An 18,206-nucleotide genomic window follows, 5' to 3' on the forward strand; every position below is an offset into this window, starting at 1 on the left:
AAAGGTATGCCTGGCACCGAGAAGATAGTGTCGCCAAGCCTTAAAGGCGGATTTGATGGCTAATAACCATCAGTAACCGCATAGTTTAACTCGGGTGCCGAGAACTTTCTGGACCAAAATGCCACTGGGTGAGGCTGACCAGTTTCAGGATCCTTCTGGGACAGAACAGCTCCCATGGCTAAGCTGGATGCATCAGTTTCCACTATGTATGGAAGCTCTGGGCGTGGATGCTTTAAGACAGGCACAGACGTGAATTTCGCTTTCAGCTCTTGGAAGGCCTTTTCAGCCTCTTCGGTCCACAAGAAACGTTTGTTCTTTCGCAAAAGTGCTGTGATGGGATGTACAACATGTGAGAAGTCCGGAATGAATCTGCGGTAGAAATTGGCAAATCCGAGCATGCTTTGCACCCCTTTAACTGAACTATGTGATGGCCACTTGAGAATTGCGTCCACCTTTCGTGAGTCCATTCGGACTCCTTTTGGGGTCGAGATAAATCCAAGGAATTCAACTTCCATAACATGAAAAACACACTTTTCCAATTTTGCGTATAACTTGTGCTGGCGTAGTTTCTCAAGGACTGCACGTACGTGCTTAACATGGTCTGATTCTGAGGAGGAGTACACAAGGATATCGTCATTGTATACGACAACACAGACGTCAATGAGTTCACGAAAGACATTGTTCATAAAATACTGGAAGGCTGCTGGTGCATTGCACAACCCAAAGGGCATCACCTGATACTCGAATAAACCGTACTTGGTGCGAAAGGCCGTCTTCCATTCGTCGCCTTTCTTTACACGTACCAGATGATATGCCCCTCGGAGATCTAACTTAGTGTAGATACAAGCATCCTTTACTTGTTCTAGTAGTTCGGGGATCAGAGGCAATGGGTATCGGTTTTTTACAGTAATCTGATTTAGTGCGCGGTAGTCTATGCACGCTCTAAGGTCACATTCCTTTTTTGGCACGAAGAACAAAGCTGAGGATACAGGAGACTTGGAAGGGCGAATAAAGCCATTGGCAAGGTACTGGTCTAAGTATTGTTGTAGGTGAAGGTTCTCAGGTTCCGTAAGGGCATAGATCCTGCTACAAGGGGGTTGTGCACCGCGTATGAGATCGATTTGACAATCGTACGATCTGTGAGGAGGTAAGGTGTTTGCCTGGTCCTTATGGAAGACATCCTGAAATTCTTGGTATTCTGGAGGTAGTTGCATGACTGCAGTGGTTCCTGTGGCCAGGCCTGCGTTCTGATTTTTCTTTGGGTAACAGGTTTGTGCACAATCCGGGAAGGTTAGTCTCTTCTCTCGCCAATCAATACAAGGATTGTGTGTTTCCAACCAAGGTATCCCCAGTATTATTTGGAACTGTGGGGCTTTGATTAGAGCAAACACAATAGTCTCTCGATGCCCATCCTGACCCAATAGTGTCATCTCTGCGGTGGAATGAGTTACCGGCCCAGAGGCTATTTCAGTTCCATCGACTGTGGTTATGACATCCGAGGTGGTTTTTTGGCAGAGAGGTAGATTCATCCTGGAAGCCAATTCGTGGTCCATATAGTTCCCAGGGCCCCGCCATCAATGTATGCCCTTACTGCGTGCATACGTGAGGGTTGTCTAGGATCAATTAGGACCATTGGTAGGATCAGATGCGAGGTCCGAGTGGCCTCCTTTAAGCTCGGCAAGCGGACCTCTACGCTTGTCGGGCGTGGTCGTTTTCCGAATCAGGCTCTTTTGGACTTTTATCAGCAACTCCCACCACCTTCTTGGGTGGTTTTATAGGGCAATCCCGTAGAAAATGTCCTGAGGTTCCACAGTACAGACACAATTGCATCTGTCTTCTTCTTTCCCTTTCCTTTTGAGTTAAGGGTCCTTTGACCCCCCCCCAATTTGCATAGGTTCTGATGCATCTGTTCCTTTGGGGGCAACGTTGGATTTAACCAATACCCGATTTTCGAACTTAGCTCGATTAGCCTTTCTATTCTGGAGTCGATGATCCAGCTGGACCACTAAGTCTATAAACTCTGTGCAATCCTGAGGTGGGTTCACAACTTGAGCCAAGACGTCTTTAAGTTCTCCCCGAAGTCCACGATGAAATAATGTAATTCGTTTTTCCTCAGGCCATCCGGTTTCCACTATCAATCTATTGAAGGTTGCGATATAGATTAGTAGATCCTGGTTACCCTGTCGTAGGGACAAAAGTTCGTTATCCAGGGCCTGTCCTTGGGAGTGCCGGGCAAATAGTCTTTCCATGCTCGTTTGAAAGCCCTGAAAATCCTGAAGATTTGGGTCATCCTGAGTAACTAGTGGAATTGACCAATCAGCTCCACCGCCGCCGAGATATGATAATACAAAGGCTACCTTGGCTTGATCGTTTGGGAAGGCTCCTGGTCTGCATAAAAAGTGCAAGCGGCATTATTTCATAAACACGGCAAATCTTTTGGGATCTCCGGCAAATCGTTCGGGTGGAGCTAATGGAATATTTCCTGGTAGGTTTATTTGCACAGGGTTACTCGATAACACAGGAGCTGGGTTTCCCCCGGAACCAGGTAGGGGCGCTTGTCCAGCTTGAGTTTGCAGCAGTTGTCTAGCGAGATCATCTGTGCGCGCCTTCGATACAATTAGTTCTTTTCTGAGGGCATTAGTCTCTTGGCGAGCGGAGTGCACTTCCGCCCTAAGTTCCCCCAATAGTTTTGCCAGTTGGTCAGTTTCTGAGGTTTCCATAATGCCCGGGTGGGGATTTGTAGATAGGCTTCGCGTTCTGTTACGCTCACCTGGCTCCCACAGGGGCGTCGGTCGGACCCGGACTGCTGCGGCCTCCACCCACATGATGCGTAGTGCAGCTATGACTGACTGGATCTGCCCTCCTAATCTTGTCTGCTTTGTCCGTAGAAATATTCTCCTACAAGTGGAGGGATAGATTTAGCCACTTGTGGATTCAAGTGATAGCACCCCCACTGTCCTCCCCACTAATCACCTCTGAAGCGCTCTCTCAGCAATCTCACCTTATATTCTTGAAGGATGAGCTCTCCATCCTACGAAGCACGCAGGGGCGCGTTGATGACCAGTTACTTCACTGGCCTGAAGATATTGGAAGAGTTGCAGACGAATCCTGACTCCAAAAGGTCCTGGCGAAGAGCCGTAAGTATATAGTTCGTAAGAGTTCAAAATGTCTGGAATTCACTCCTGTCCAATTCCTCTTTTATCTTGCAGCTTTGACCCAATAAGAAGATTGACAGCTGAAAGCGCTCCGGTAAAAGTCTGTTACCCAAAACTGTCCGGTAAATAATGCCAAGGGTTAAACTTGTTGCTTTCTCCTTATCTTACAGGTGCGGCATTAGAAGATGTGGTGTGCTGAAGAAATATACCTCCGGCGGTAAAATCAGGTAAGCATATGGCGGCTAAAGAGATTGTCTCCGTCTGTTCTCTCTGCTCACCTTGTTGTTTCTTGTCCCCCTTAGGTGCCGGAATTCGGCGATGTAAAGATGGAGACAGCGCCGGATCGAAGAGATGCTGCGTGGAACGGTGAGTATGGCGCGGCGCTGCTGTTGGCGATGCGACACGTTTAAAACAAAGTCTTTCCATTGGTTTGAAGATGCGATGAATCCGGAATCGGGTAAGAAATCAGGTAATACTCTTGTTCTAACCTTTGCTTCTTTCCTTCTTTCTAGGTGCTCCAGGTTCGAGGCAGGCGTGGCAGAAGGCTAGATGCTGAGCGTTACGCTGCTGGATGCAGAATAACGCAAAGCGTATGCTGCTCTTCGGGCGTGGTTTAAATAGCCTTCAAAGTAGTCTCAGGTAGGTATTCCTCCCCGACCACACCCGAGTAACAAAATAGTCCCTAAAGTAAAGTAGTCCCTTCCAGGCCTCACATGGGCTTGGATCTTCTTGCAGCATGGTCTGCATCAGGTAAGTGTGCACTTAAGAGCCTGGCGCCTATGGCGCCAGGACTGATGTCCCATATGAGCCTGGCGCCATAGGCACCAGGACTGAACCCAGACAGCCCCTAGCAGGGGTTGCTGGGTTTTCTCAAGGCAACATGATGCCTGCTCCCGAGGCTGATGGACGTGGTCTGGATGCCCGGGGGTATGCATCATGACAGTATCTCTGCGGTTGTGTTCTGCACCTGGCTGTTCGTGAATGTGCCCATGGGGCCTTTCTTCTTAGTGCCAGAGGATTTGGTTGTTTTCCCAGATTTCTGTGGCTCACCCATTTCAAATGCTGGATTTCCTGGCGCTGTTTGGTTTATAATAGTCGGAGCGTGTCCAATTTTATAGGACACCCCTTGCAGTGTCCGATTCCTCCAGCCCCAATAGTTTGTTATGGTTCTGTTCGCTCAGGGTTGGATGCAGCTTGTGTGGTGAGGGGTTTCCATCCTCTCCTTTATGCGTAGATGACGACAGTGCTATACTTGCTGCGCTGCCAGAGCTAATCGTATGAAGACAGTAGTATATGATGCCAATTCCTCAATACGGCAATCGCCCGATTTATTGGTGTGATGTTGTTACAGTGTTTTGCCTCCTGCGTGTGCTTCTTTTCTCCTGTTCCAAGCCGCATCCGTGTTTTTTAACCCCGTTAAAATTGGTAGTATCTGAGTTATGCAGCTGTTCAGGTACCACCATTCGGCATCTGGGGTCTACGAGTGGACTATGTCCTCCCACGTATTGTGGTCTTGTGACAGTAAGCGCATGCTTTTTTTAGCCGTTTCGGGCAGCGTCGGCCCGCAGTGCTAGCCACTTGTGTCCCTGTCAGTTCCTAACTAGGCCTCTCCTAGTTAACGGATCTCTTACCCAAATTCGAGTCCGGGAGGTAGTGTTCCTCAGCTTTGTGGTCTATATAAGTTTATTTGTGCACCTCCTGCTAGTGCGTTGATGGGTTAATATTTCAAGTGCACCCTTCAGCCAACTGGTGCAAGACTAGGTGGTGTGGTTCAGTGGTCAGCAATGCGGGTGTTTATTAAGTTTAATGCTTCAGCTCTGATCCGATCGATAGCAGGGTCCAGCACCCCCAGCACTGGTGTCACTTCTCATCTATACACCGATTGTGCTGTACAGCGGCGGGTGGCCGCCGGGCGTGCGGCGTGTGTTATTTGGTGTGTAGGCAGCCACTTAGTTCAAACACCCCACGCTAGCGCGGCACTTGTGTGCTTCTTCCTCCTGGCTTCAGCGTATGTGTGGGGCCTAAACCGGTGACACCACGGGGCGCGCCTGGTCCACCTTTCGTTTCACGATGTTCACACAGTCAGATGCACTCGCATATTTCTCCCTGGCCGTTGTATCCCACTGCAGGTTCTTTATTGTATCACCTTTCTGCCGTACTCACTTAGTGGGACGTGTCCTCCACCGTGTGTCCTTCTCCTGCTGCTGGTCTGCCGTGATCCAGCCAGCCACGTGTCGTTCCTTTTGCTTCCGCAGGGCCTCAATGCTTCTTTGGTGTTGTGAAGCAGCACAGCTCAGCCCCCTGCGGCCACGGGCAGCAGGGCAATGCAGGGTCTGTTAGGATCAACTTCCCGTGCCAGGCCCCGCTGCACAATCCGAATCTTTACGGCCCGACGGGGTCGCCTGCCGCAACCGGCCTCCCTGATAGTCTCCTGCGGGTGTGCTAGGGCCAACTCCTTGGCATGGGATGGTTAGGGGTTACAGTCAGCCCTCAGGAATCAGCCGTGTCTCAGCATGCTCCACCAGTGGCCCTCCTTCCTGCAGCGTCTCCGACTGCCCAGTGACGGCCTGTGGAACTCCAACACGGCCAGAGCCGTCACCTCGCACCGGGGGATTTTTCACACGGCTGTTACCGGGTATTGCGTGGCCGTATCTGGTCGGGATTTCTGCCGTATGTGCCTGGGTTGCATAGCTTCTTATTTGATCGAGCTTCAACTCCGTGGACGGCCCCTTGTAGGATATTTTCAACCTAGGATTTTCAGTCGGGCGGGAGCACACGTATCAGGCAGCTGTTTCTTCTGCGCACAACAGCGCCCCGCGGGAGGTGTATATTCTTGAATGTGGCCGTGGGAGGCCACATGGTCAGATTGGCCTCAGTCCACACCTCGAACAAAGGCCAAGAAGGGTTTTTGAGAGAAGTCCTATCGAAACTAGAGAATTTCACCAAGGGAGGCATATTAGCGGGGGATCTCAACATGGCATGGGTTCCCACACAGGATAGGAGCGGGAATACTTCACAGGGAGCACAGGCCCCAACAAAGGCACTACGGCAGAAGATGGACACATTAACCCAACACAATATTTGGAGATTAGTGAGGGGACAGAAGCAGGGTTTTACACATTATTGCCATGTACACTCCTCCATGTCTAGAATAGACTACAACTGGGCCTCCACAGGGCTTCTGGGGAATAATTTGGCACTTATATAGCGCTACGAACCCTCAGGTATCTGAGCGCTTCTTATTATTACCCACGGTGTGTGGTGCTCATTTATCGACCTCGGAAGGATGAAAGGCTGAGTTTGGCCCCACCGGGATTCGGACCTGCGTTAGCAAGCTCTGCACGGATGTCAAAGCGAGCGTTCTATTCGCTGTGCCACTTGACCGGGAAGGTGCGAGACGTAGATCTTGGATCAATTTAATTATCAGACCATGCCCCGATATGGATGAGCATCGTCATGAATAATAGGAAAACCGGGCTCTGGGGCTGGAAATTGCTCACAGAGCTCCTACATGACCCGATCAGGTAGAAAAACAGACAGGATCGAAAATTACTTTAGAGAAAATGAGACAGCGGAGATTCCACAAGAAACAGTATGGGACGCATTCAAGGAAGCAATGAGGGGGCACATGATAGCACAAGAAGGGATAAACAGAGGCCAGTGGGAAAAGGAATTTGAGGGAAAACTGAGTGAGATCCAGGGAGAAATGTCAAAAAACCCAAGCAATAACTTAAGTAGGGCATTGAGACACATTCAAGGACAATTGGAAGCACTCCGAACGAAGCGGGCCGAGAAGGGACTATGATGTATCTGACCCAGGGATGACATTGAGCAGGAACCAGGCTGACTCAGGTAAGTATAAAAGAAACAGGCTTTATTCTTGCTTAGTTACATAGGCATAGTTCATGAAAGGTAGGAGAGTAGGTAACAAGCCTCTGCCCTGGTTCCCAGTCTAACTCCAAGTCCCAACCGACACTCTGTAGAACCCCCCTGGCCTCCCACACTCCAAGCTCCACCTCACCATTCTAAGAGGCCCCTGCATACACTCAAGCAGTCAGTACAATCATACCAGGATACCACACATCCCCCCCTCCTTAACAACAACCACAAGAAATAGAATACACCCACCATCAATGCTAGGATTACAATCAAAACAAACATAACACCTTCTACCCCGGCCTGCCACACCGAGGTCTCAGTGCTGCCACCACCAAGCGCATACCTTGCCACATGGATATAAAAACTAAACTACCATCAAAAACCCTCCTAACCTACCACCTTTTGCCAGATCTGCCACTCCTGGCCTCAAGCCTGCCACACCTGAGCACTAACCACGTCTCAAAAGAGACCAGCATACCTTCCAAATAGTGTAGCCCCACGAGCGTACACAATGGCCTAAAACAAGAATCCTAGCATGCCAACTACAAACAAAACCAAAGTATCCAAAAACAACCACGCCTCAACACCTTATCCCTTCTCCCCTCGAGAGAACATAGAAAACGAATGAAAAATATAGCAAGAAGACTAACTAGACAAAGACCACATGAACCACAAGACGCAACCACAGAAAAGAAGAAGAATGGTGCGTAAACCCAAACACGGTAAAAACCATGCTAAAAATTAAAAATCTGTCCACGACCGCTACAAAGATGGTGTGTAGCGATATGCATAGATATTTTTGTTTTAGTAGCACAACTAAGAATAACATATGTTGTGCTAAACCCCAAAACTCAATGTAAAAATGTAATATAAAAATGTTGATGTTAAAAATTTTAAACAATTCAATTTGCCAGTGCGTGGTTCAACTGGACCTCCAACGACCACAACTACAACCCAAAAAAAATTAACCCCAGTCAAAAATCTAACACTGGCCTACTAGCTGTGTGCCACTCCAAAAACCTATTAGACATAAAAATCAACTGGCGTGCTAAACAACTGAACTTAACCTTACCATGCACCACCTGGCACTACAGACAACTACTAGGAGTCTAACTACTCCTAAAAGACACCACCATGTGCGGTCACCTTAAACGCACATACCTACAAAATGAGCCCTATGCCCAAAACTCCCATGCACAATAGCATCTACAAAACCTCCAAACTACCAGAAAATGGGCGCCTTGCCCTGGTGTCTACATATCTACCCTATAAAAAGGGTTAACCTCAACTGGAGCACTACTATCACAAGTGTCCAACCTCCAAAAAAAAAATTGAGGTTACTACAAATGGTTTTCCAACATACAGGCAAACGCACCTGGCCGGCATGTGATAGCCACCCCAAAAGCATACATGCAACTCACAACACATGTACAACTACAATTCCACTAAAACGTGTTTCCACTCACACGTACACAACAATTTACACAAATATGCTTCCTCATGTGCACAACCCTATGTCACATGCCCACAACTACTACAAACTTGAGCTCACAAATGCAAACTCCAAATTTACAGTCCACACAACACATACACACTACATACACTTACATTAGAAACTTTACATTTCCTAAATTGGGATGTGTCGCGCCTCCAGCCATGGTGGTGATCAGTCACCATGCTGGGGGCGCAACAAAAAAAAAACTCACTGTACATCTCAAAATGATTTCCCATTTCACACTACACTTTGTGCAAAAATACGCACATTTCAACTCACAGTACATGTTCCAAACTTCAACACTTAACTTGCACTTTTAAAAGTGTAAAACATCTTGTATAATATAACAGTGATCATTAATTCCCAAAAACTCAAAATGTACTTTTCCTCCATAATGATCAAAACATGTATGCACTTTAAACTCCAATACTCTGTGGATTTCACTACAATTTCATCAAAATTTTGCAACTTCACAATTAAATACAATTCTGTGTGCTTAAAAAAAAATCCTTCAGAAAAGAAAACTTCATCATAATGTAAGACATTTTCTAACATTTCCATTAAAATTTCGTGTTCAGTGCATATAAAAAAACAGAACTGCGGAGACATCTTTCAAACTTTGAAAAATGCATGCAACAAAATGCTGCCTCCCAATCTTGCCCACAACCAATGCCCCTATGCTGTGTACAACCATAACTTCAAAATACCCATAAAATAAAACATTGTATTTTCATTGTTTTGATACCCAATACTCGTTTTGTTGAGACTTCTCTTCAAAATAACAATGCAATTTCAATCATCTCGATCATTATAGCACTTGAACTAATGCTTTCCATTAAATATGCATATCCTCAGTTGAGCGCGACGCCCACATCTATTGTCAGTATCATAAAATCTAACTCCATTACAAACACCGGCACCGAACTCCAGTTGCTCCAAAATATTTCCATCCAATGACATAAAAAGTACCTTTGCATCTGACATATGATTGCAATCACCTGCATACACGCGATGCTTACGCTCCATGATCCTACATCTGGATCTGCATTCACTACTTGGTGCGTGTCATGTAAATAGCGGTCATTCCTTGTTGCGCATCCTCACAATCAGCATTTGCTTCCTGGTGTGCATCATCACGTATGACACGTTGTTAGGTCCATTATTCAAATGCGGCCTTAGTCACACTGCAGGCCCAGCAGCATTTACTCCCTGGTGCACGCCATCACGTATGACGCGTTGTCAGGTCCTTTACTCAAATGCGGCCTCATTGACATTGCAGGCTCTGGAGCTCCACTCAAAGGGGAAGGAAACAGCGCAGGGCGCAAAAAGCGCGTTCCAGCCAACGGCAAATGGCCTGAGTATGGGGAGGCTCGCCTGGGCGCGCGCCACCCACAGCCCCCTTTGAAATCCGCAAAGCGTTTCAATTTGAAAATGATCCTTCCCTTTAAGTACCCTGCAAGGGCTCCTCCACGCGTCCGCACTGCCATCTCAAAAAAGTCCTCCATTCCACGTGAACGCAACGGCGCTCAGATCTCCAGCACATGCGACACGGCACAGCCTCACCGTCAGTGGGCCTCCAATCCTCTTACTGGGCCTGACACTTCACCTGCATGATGGGCAGGCTACTGGCCTCATCCACAGCCTGATAGACGCCAAGATTGGCACCAGCTCCGCTGCACAGCGCCATCTCACCAAAGCTGCACCTCCACAAGCTGCCACACGACATCAGGCCACCACTTTTCAGTTTTCCCCTCGCTCTCCTACCATACTTTGGGTACCGGGTCCAGGTACCTCCAAAACTACCAGTTTAAATACAACCAACTGAAACACTGGCTGACTACCCCAACCATTAAGGAAGCAGCTACGAGACAACGGACACCATTCGAAAAATATATAACAACCCATACTGGGTCAAAGAGTTTAGTGTCAAACCTCTATAGATACCTAAATTAGCAGGAATAATGTATTCAATAGAACTACATGAAGAAATGGGAAAAAACCCTTGGGGAGACAATTTTAAAGAAACAGTGGGAGTACCTGTAGGGAGCCATCCCAAAACATACTCGTTCTATTCAGGTGAGGGAAATTTGGATTAAAATCCTCCTACAATTGCACTACACCCTTGAGAGGATCCACACAATGTTCCCCCAGGCTTCTGATCAATGTTGGAGGGGATGCAAGAAGTGGGGGACTGAAAATAGATTTGGAGGGAATGCCCAGTGCTACAACCATTCTGGGAGGGGGTGAAAACTAAATTGCAAGTGATGTTCCACAGAGTGGGACTGTTGGGGGACAATATTTGGCTGTGTGGGATGTGGGAACCTGGGCTGAAAACACCAACAAAAACACAAACAGGGATTCATGATCCTATTAATAGCAGCTTGGATGGTGATAGCGCAACGATGTAAACAGCAAACACCACCCACACTCCGAGACTGGTTACATAAAGTGTGGAATTGTATATCATTGGAGTGGGTAACATATAGAATTCAGGGAGACCAATAGGGATTTAAGAGTCTGGGGGTCGGTACTGAGATACCTACAAAGCGACTACATGGTGCCCTGTTTGCCCCTGTTGGTCACGGTGAACTGCTGTTCCACCACAACCTTTGTCGCTCCAATGTTATAAACTACTAACTTTTTCAAGAACAGCATCTACGCCTACTCTCAAGTACGGACTAATCTGTAAGTAATAGTCATGATTCCTACATATCCCCCACCCTCTATATAGCTATATATAGCACACTCACCTTCCCTTTTGGATTAATTGATTGTTCACCGCACCTATCTACATGCCTATATTCTGCCTGTTGCTCCCTACGCACGCCGTAACCAATGCCTATTTCAACTATGTCTACTTAAACACCCTGTGCACCACCGAATGCATCAACCGAACACATGATTGAGCTTGTCATTCGCACCAAACACTCATGCTTCAAATGTATTAGCCATCTGTGCCCTAATGCATTTTAGCCTACTATGTCTTGAGTTAACATGCACACTGTGCCTGACAGTACCAGCCTACGGTCCCCAAATGCACTAGCCTGTGTTTCCCAATTGAACTAGCCTATTGTGCTTAACCTACTAGCCTGTTTTCCCCAATTGGACTAGCCTATTGTGCTTAACTGTACTAGCCTGTGTTCCCCAATTGAACTAGCCTATTGTGCTTAACTGTACTAGCCTGTGTTCCCCAATTGAACTAGCCTATTGTGCCTAACTGTACTAGCCTGCTGTGCCTAACTGTACTAGCCTGCACTCCCCAATTGAACTAGCCTGTTGTGCCTAACTGTACTAGCCTGCTGTGCCTAACTGTACTAGCCTGCATTCCCCAATTGAACTAGCCTGTTTGTGCTCAACTGTACCAGCTTGCTGTGCCTAACCGTACTAGCCTACTTACCCCAATTGTACTAGCCTGCTGTGACCAACATTACCAGCCAACTGTACCTGAATGCACTAGCCTACTGTGCCAGAGCAAACGCGAGTCAACCCCCCACCCAAACTGTTTGTTCATGGCAACCTTCTAGATAACCTCTCTCACCTTGGCGGCAACTCTTTACCTCCTCCACTCCAACACCACAACCTTCCTCCCTGCAAATCCACCACCTCAATCACTTCAACGTCACACATACACCTGGACTACAGGGTATGTTGACATTAAACAAATCGGCCCTCCAAATTGCTCCATTAGCCCACTAGAATGGATTCGCTGCTCCTCCCACACCTTGGAACCCATGCCCAGTGAAGGACAGAAACCAGAGACTTGGTTCCCGGTTCTTACCGCCCAGGACCCTCAACAAAAAACACCTCTCTCACTCCTATCCTAACCAACATCAAGCCAGCACTACGCAAATCCGGAGGAACACCAAAAAAACTCCAATTGACATAATTGAACACCCTCTGATCAAAGGTGCCCTCATTAATGCTCGATCACTGGTCGCCCATGCTCTAGACATTGCAGACCTCATCTCCGCTAACAACCTTCACTTTCTGGCTATTACCGAAACCTGGCTGCACCAGGCAGCAGGCCCAGCTCTATCCCTTGCCATCCCATAGGGCTACTCAATTTTAAGGAACAACAGGGTCTTAGGTAAAGGAGGAGGAGTAGCCTTTATCACCAAAAAATCCCTTGTCCTGAGAGTAAACCCTCTGTCCAGCTTCCGGTCCGCTGAACCTCTGTCAGTTAAGTTCCAACTTTCCGCAGCTCAAACTATTCTTATGCACCTCATTTACAGACCTCCAGGCCCCATCTCCACATTTGAGGAAGAAATATCCGATCTCCTGACCACTAATACCAAAACAGGATCTCAAGTCATCCTACTTGGGGATCTAAACCTAGGCCTCAGCGATCCTAATGACGCCAACGCCCTGTCCTTAGAAAACACCATCTCCCAACTAGGGTTCAAGCACAGGATCTCAGCTCCAACAAATAAAGGCAGAACCCTGGATTTGTTGGCGGATCTCAACTGTTCCACCTCCATCCTCAAAAATGAACCAATCGCCTGGTCAGACCACCATGTCATCTCCTTCTCCATCCAAGGGAAGATGCAGCTGAACATCCCTCCGGGTACTATCCCACAAACCCTCACCATTAATAATCGCAACATCACTTTGCAAAGCCTTCGCCCCTCATCCACAACATCCTTGGTCCTGCAAACCATACCAATCTAGATGTGGATAAACTTGCTGACCTCTATAATAAAACACTTGAATCAGCAGTAGATATCATATCTCCTATCAAACTCACCAAAGCTAAACCGGCAGCCCACTTGAACAAATGGTTCACTCCCAAGCTCAAAATCCTCAGGAACGCCAAACGAGCGGCAGAAGCCACATGGAAAAAAACACCCAACCAGGCCAACAAAACTATTCACGGCAGCGGCCACCACCTACAAAACTTCTATCCTCAGAGCCAAAAAAGAGACTTATGACAACAGAATGGAGAATGCCAAATCAAGAACAAGAGAGCTCTTCATCATCCTCGGGGAACTCTAGTCCCCCTCCACACCAACCGAAACCTGTGTGAAAGACGCAGACTGGTGTGAGAGAATCCAAAAAGCTTTGGCAGACAAAATTGTCATGTTACAATCCAGAATTGAACAGAAAAAGTCCAGTCTAGCCAAAAAAGCAAACTCTCCACCACCACCCACCGCTAAAACTCCAACCTGCCCTCCCTTCTCTTTCACTCCGGTCTCAACGAAAGAAGTGGAAAGCATCATCAAAGGCCTCAAGCCCTCAAGATGCCAAGGGGATTCCTGACCAGCTCCCATTATCCAGGAAGGCGCCAGCGGCCTGGGCCCTTTCATAACAGCCCTAATCAACGCCTCCTTCAAAACAAGCTCAGTCCCTAGTAGCCTCAAGGAGGCCTGGGTCATGCCCCTTCTAAAAAAACCTAACCTAGACCCCAACAATCCCACTAATTACAGGCCAATCACTACTGTCCCCTACATCCTAAAGATCTTAGAGTGGCCTACTTACAAATCCAGAAGCACCTGGAAGAAAACAACCTTCTGGGCCTAAGACAATCTGGCTTCAGACCAAGGCATGGAACAGAGACAGCCCTACTGGACTTAAAAATTCAGATGGACGAGGCAAAGGACAAAGGGAATCTTGCCATTCTCCTACTGCTAGACCTCTCAGCAGCCTTTGACCTCGTTGATCATCAGATCCTCCCAGAAGATCTGACGGCTTCAGCTGCTTTCTCCAGCCAGGCGACCGCCTGGGTCCAATCCTTCCTAGCCGACTGAACCACCCGGGTCTTCTACCCGGGGGCTTCAGCCCATCCACATCCTCTGACATCCCACAAGGTTTGTGCGTCTCGCCGACCTTATACAATATCTTCACAAAGCTAGTGTTCGGCCGCCTTGATAACCTGGGTGTCACATACACAAACTATGCTGACGATACCCAGGTTCTCATCACCCTATCAGGTTGCTATGAAGAGGACTCCATACGGATCAACAACCTCTACCTTGAGATCCAAGCCTGGATGGCAGAACATGGCTTATGCCTCAAAGACGAGAAAACTGAGCTCCTTCTCGTCGGCTCCCAACCACGGCTAAACATACTGAACCCCTGTTACTCCTCTATCAACATAGACGGTAACCTAATCACTGTGGCCAAAGAAATTAAAACCTTCGGGGTTTATTTAGATTCCACACTCTCGCTCAGAAGACAGGTAAACGCCACAGCTCATACTAATAAACTCATCAACTCCTGCAAAGCCTTCCTCTCGCCCTCCAGTTGCATCACACCAGCCAGAGCACTAGTGCTCTCAAAAATCTACTACTGCAACACCCTCTTTCTTGGCACCTCAGAGTACAATTTGAACAAATTGCAGGTGCTACAGAACAATGCCCTAAGAGCGGCTCCGAGTATCCCACAACACTCTCACATCTCCAGCTTTAGACAAGATGCCCATTGGCTCCCTATACGAGACAGAATTACCCTTCGATCTCTCATCACCGTCCACAAATGCCTCTCTAATGATGCCTCTAAATACTTGGCAAACAAGTTCAACAAACACACCTCAACCAGACCCACAAGAACGTTATACTTCCACTGCCTTTCCATCCCCAAATTCTCCCTAAAAAAAGCAGGCGGCTCCAGTTTCCCAGTCCTAGCCGCCAAACAGTGTAACGCTATACCGTTGAGCCTTAGAGCGGAACCATCCTTCTGGACCTTCAGAGCAAAAACTAAGTCCTGGCTCGCCAACAAGAACTAAACCATTGTCTATCACTGTACCTTGTTTTCCTGTGTTTGCCTCTCAACCACCATGTAACCTGGTCAATTGCACTTACTGTTACTTTCTTGTTTGTCTATTTTCTGCTGTAACCTGCTCCAAGTCTCCGGCGCCCAGTTGCCCCAGGGTTCGGCGCGCGGTATAAATAAACTAAACTAGTCTTGTATTGTACAATAGGAAACCAATACAAATATGTGAGAAAAAAAAAACCTCTGAAAAACTGTTTGCTGGGACAAGCATGTGGTGCAGGAAGGAGACACACCATGCATAATGTTCCCCCTTAATATCACGATTAACCTGCAAGGCACAAGATATTACGAGTTAACCGTCGCTACACTGAAAAACTGAAAGCAATCAAACCTGCTTTTTCCCCCAGCTTGTATAAAATATAAGTAAATAAGTTAGCAGAACAAACATAGACATACTCAACATTATATGCAGATTGAGCCATTACTCAATAGCAGAACTATATGTTTCCATCTGAAAAAAGGAAGATGGCAATGAGCTTCGAAGGTGGACAGAACAACTGTGCTGGCCAAAGTAAGATCTCTTGGATCAGTAGCTCTCTGCCACGGGACCATTATAAGAAAATGACCACCACTGTTACTTCTTTTAAACTGAGAAAACCCATTAGTACTGAAGGAACCAAAAGGAACATACCTGGTTTGAAGACCAAAGGATCATTCTTAAACAACTTCATTGAATCAATCACACTTTCAAATTTTTCTTTCAGGTAATACTCTTGTGCTTCAAATTCTTTTTCTTTTATGTCAAGTAAAGAGTGGTGTCCTTCGTTGTCATTTTCCAGGTCTTCCTTGACTTTCGACAGCATGCTCCTTTCACTACCATTGTCAGCTTTATCTCTTGCTTGCTTTTCTTGAATTGCAGACGTCTCCCCTTTAACCTTCAAACTGATGCCATCTTTTGGTGCCTTCAAGCCTTTTTTTGCAAATTTCTCTTGCACCTTTTACAGTATTAAAGTAAGTATTAGGAATTTACTTTTAATTTTGTAATAGAAACTACAAGGATTACAGCACTGTTGACAAAACATAATATCCATTTACAGCCCAGGTAAACACGACGCATTGTGTACCACAGCAAATTACAGTACAAAAGATTTCCAGAAAGCCAAAATCTCTCAGCCCACAATGTACGTACACTGAGAAATACATAAGTTATTAGTCAAAATTACCATCTAGGATTCTTCCGAAGTGTAATTATTTCTGGTTGCGTACCTTCTTAATATCGTTCTCATAATGACGAATTCCACTCAGATGTGAAACCAACATTCGGGTAGTAATAGTGACCTGGCCAACAAACAAAATCAACAAGTAAATGTGTTTCCAGTAATAAAAGACCATAATCGAGCATTGCACTAGATCTGCTACCACAATATTTTAGTCAAGCACGACACACACATAAGGCATATACACATACAGTACAGCAAAGGCTAAAATGTGAGATCCTAGAAAGTAGCAAAGTACCTTTCATCAGTTAGGGCATGTCCAAAAACTGCACTCAGTCCCCACCTATAACCTCCCAAGCTCCTTTTGGGATGTGTATGTACATACAATTTCTAAGCGCATGAAAGGGTGAAAGTCACATTGCAACCTTAAACGCCCCCACCCAATATTATATTGCTGCTGACATCCCATTTAATATGGCGATAATGGCTGCCTCAGTGGGCAGTACGGCGGCATTTAGAACATTGGTTAAAAAAAGAACACAGTGAAAAAGAAAAAAACATTTGAAGCCAGAGATGGAGCGCAGTACATTTAGACCAGATCCAAAGAAGAGGTGGGCAGTGGTTATGGTGTCTCCTGTTCTGGGCTGCCGTCCCCTCAGTGTGCTTGATGGCGTCCTGCTAACGGTACTACCGGGTTTGTCAGGCACAGGTACAGGAAACCAACAGCGTGGTTTTGCGCATGGGCAGTATTCTCTGTGCTTGGTCCGTTACCCATGGTAATGGCAGACAAGGAACAGGGTCTTGTTCTCACGCCCAGTGCCAACAGTGCTTTAAGTGGGATTCTAAATCGAGGAAGGGGTCTCATTTGGGGCATGGCCTAAGTGTGGGTGCACTTAGGGCATGCCCCCTAATGAGAGCCCCCCTTGCCTATGGGGAAGGAGCAGGTGAAAGCAGGAGAGCTGGGGCACACTGGCCTTATTAACCATTGGTGCGGCCAGCCCCTGGTTTTAAACAAAAGGAGGGGCTGGTTGCACCAAAGGTGTGACACCAGTGCATCCCAGTTCTCATGCGAAGCAGGCAGCGTTTTCATTCAAGGAGCCATGTGGTTAAAGTGTTGCCTGCTGATACCTCAAAGTCCTTTTACCATGCTGCACGTTGGCTACACAGGCTGCCTGAGGTATCACTGTGGCTGTAATTAGTCGGGGGTGAGCCCCGACTCGGGAGCCCTTTTTGGAGACAAGTCAGTGTTGCATGGCACCCCTGTAAGGGGCCATGGTATCTCCCAGTGTGTTTTGGTGTGGTCACATGGTTACCCATGTGACCAACTTAATAAAAGTTCCGAGCTGCTTGTGGCTCAGCAGTCTAACTATCACGAGGCTCCGGTGTCGTTCTTGTGCCCCATGCTGGTGCTGCACTATAGGCGCTGGGCCAAAGGACGGGGCCCAGCACGAGGAAGGTGCCCCTGCCGGCAACGCCGTCCATGGGTGATCCCAACGCCATGTGACCATGGCTAATGAAATGGCCCCGGCCTGGGTGCCCCCAGAGCCGGGGCCGCTGCGAGCCGGGTGCCCCCGGGCACGTGTGGAACTCCGGTGATCCGGAGTGGGTGGGGTGACTCCCACCCACGAGTGCGCGGCGTGATCGCCGCACCAATGAACCCCGTTGGGTGATCCCGACATGAGTTTGGGGGCTGCCCAGTGATCCGGAGCAGCCCCCCCAACAGTCGGAGCGCTGCACCGGCTAGTCCTGGCC

General features: G+C 47.5%; 1 protein-coding gene across 4 annotated transcripts in view; it reads right to left on the reverse strand.

Annotated features, from left to right (window-relative positions):
• LACTB (lactamase beta) overlaps positions 1-18,206 on the reverse strand; it is a 1,309,212-nt gene that overhangs the window by 223,518 nt on the left and 1,067,488 nt on the right. For 3 of the 4 annotated variants that reach the window (XM_069624465.1, XM_069624467.1, XM_069624468.1), the window contains 2 exons: positions 16,504-16,575; positions 15,929-16,232 (listed from right to left, as the gene is read on the reverse strand). In XM_069624465.1, coding sequence (XP_069480566.1) covers positions 15,929-16,232; positions 16,504-16,575 — 376 coding nt within the window. The remainder of the gene's footprint in view (positions 1-15,928; positions 16,233-16,503; positions 16,576-18,206) is intronic. The other variant, XM_069624466.1, reaches the window with a different exon arrangement.

The sequence above is a fragment of the Ambystoma mexicanum genome, chromosome 11 (genome assembly GCF_040938575.1).
Source record: "Ambystoma mexicanum isolate Mex_15411 chromosome 11, UKY_AmexF1_1, whole genome shotgun sequence".
NCBI lineage: Eukaryota > Metazoa > Chordata > Amphibia > Caudata > Ambystomatidae > Ambystoma > Ambystoma mexicanum.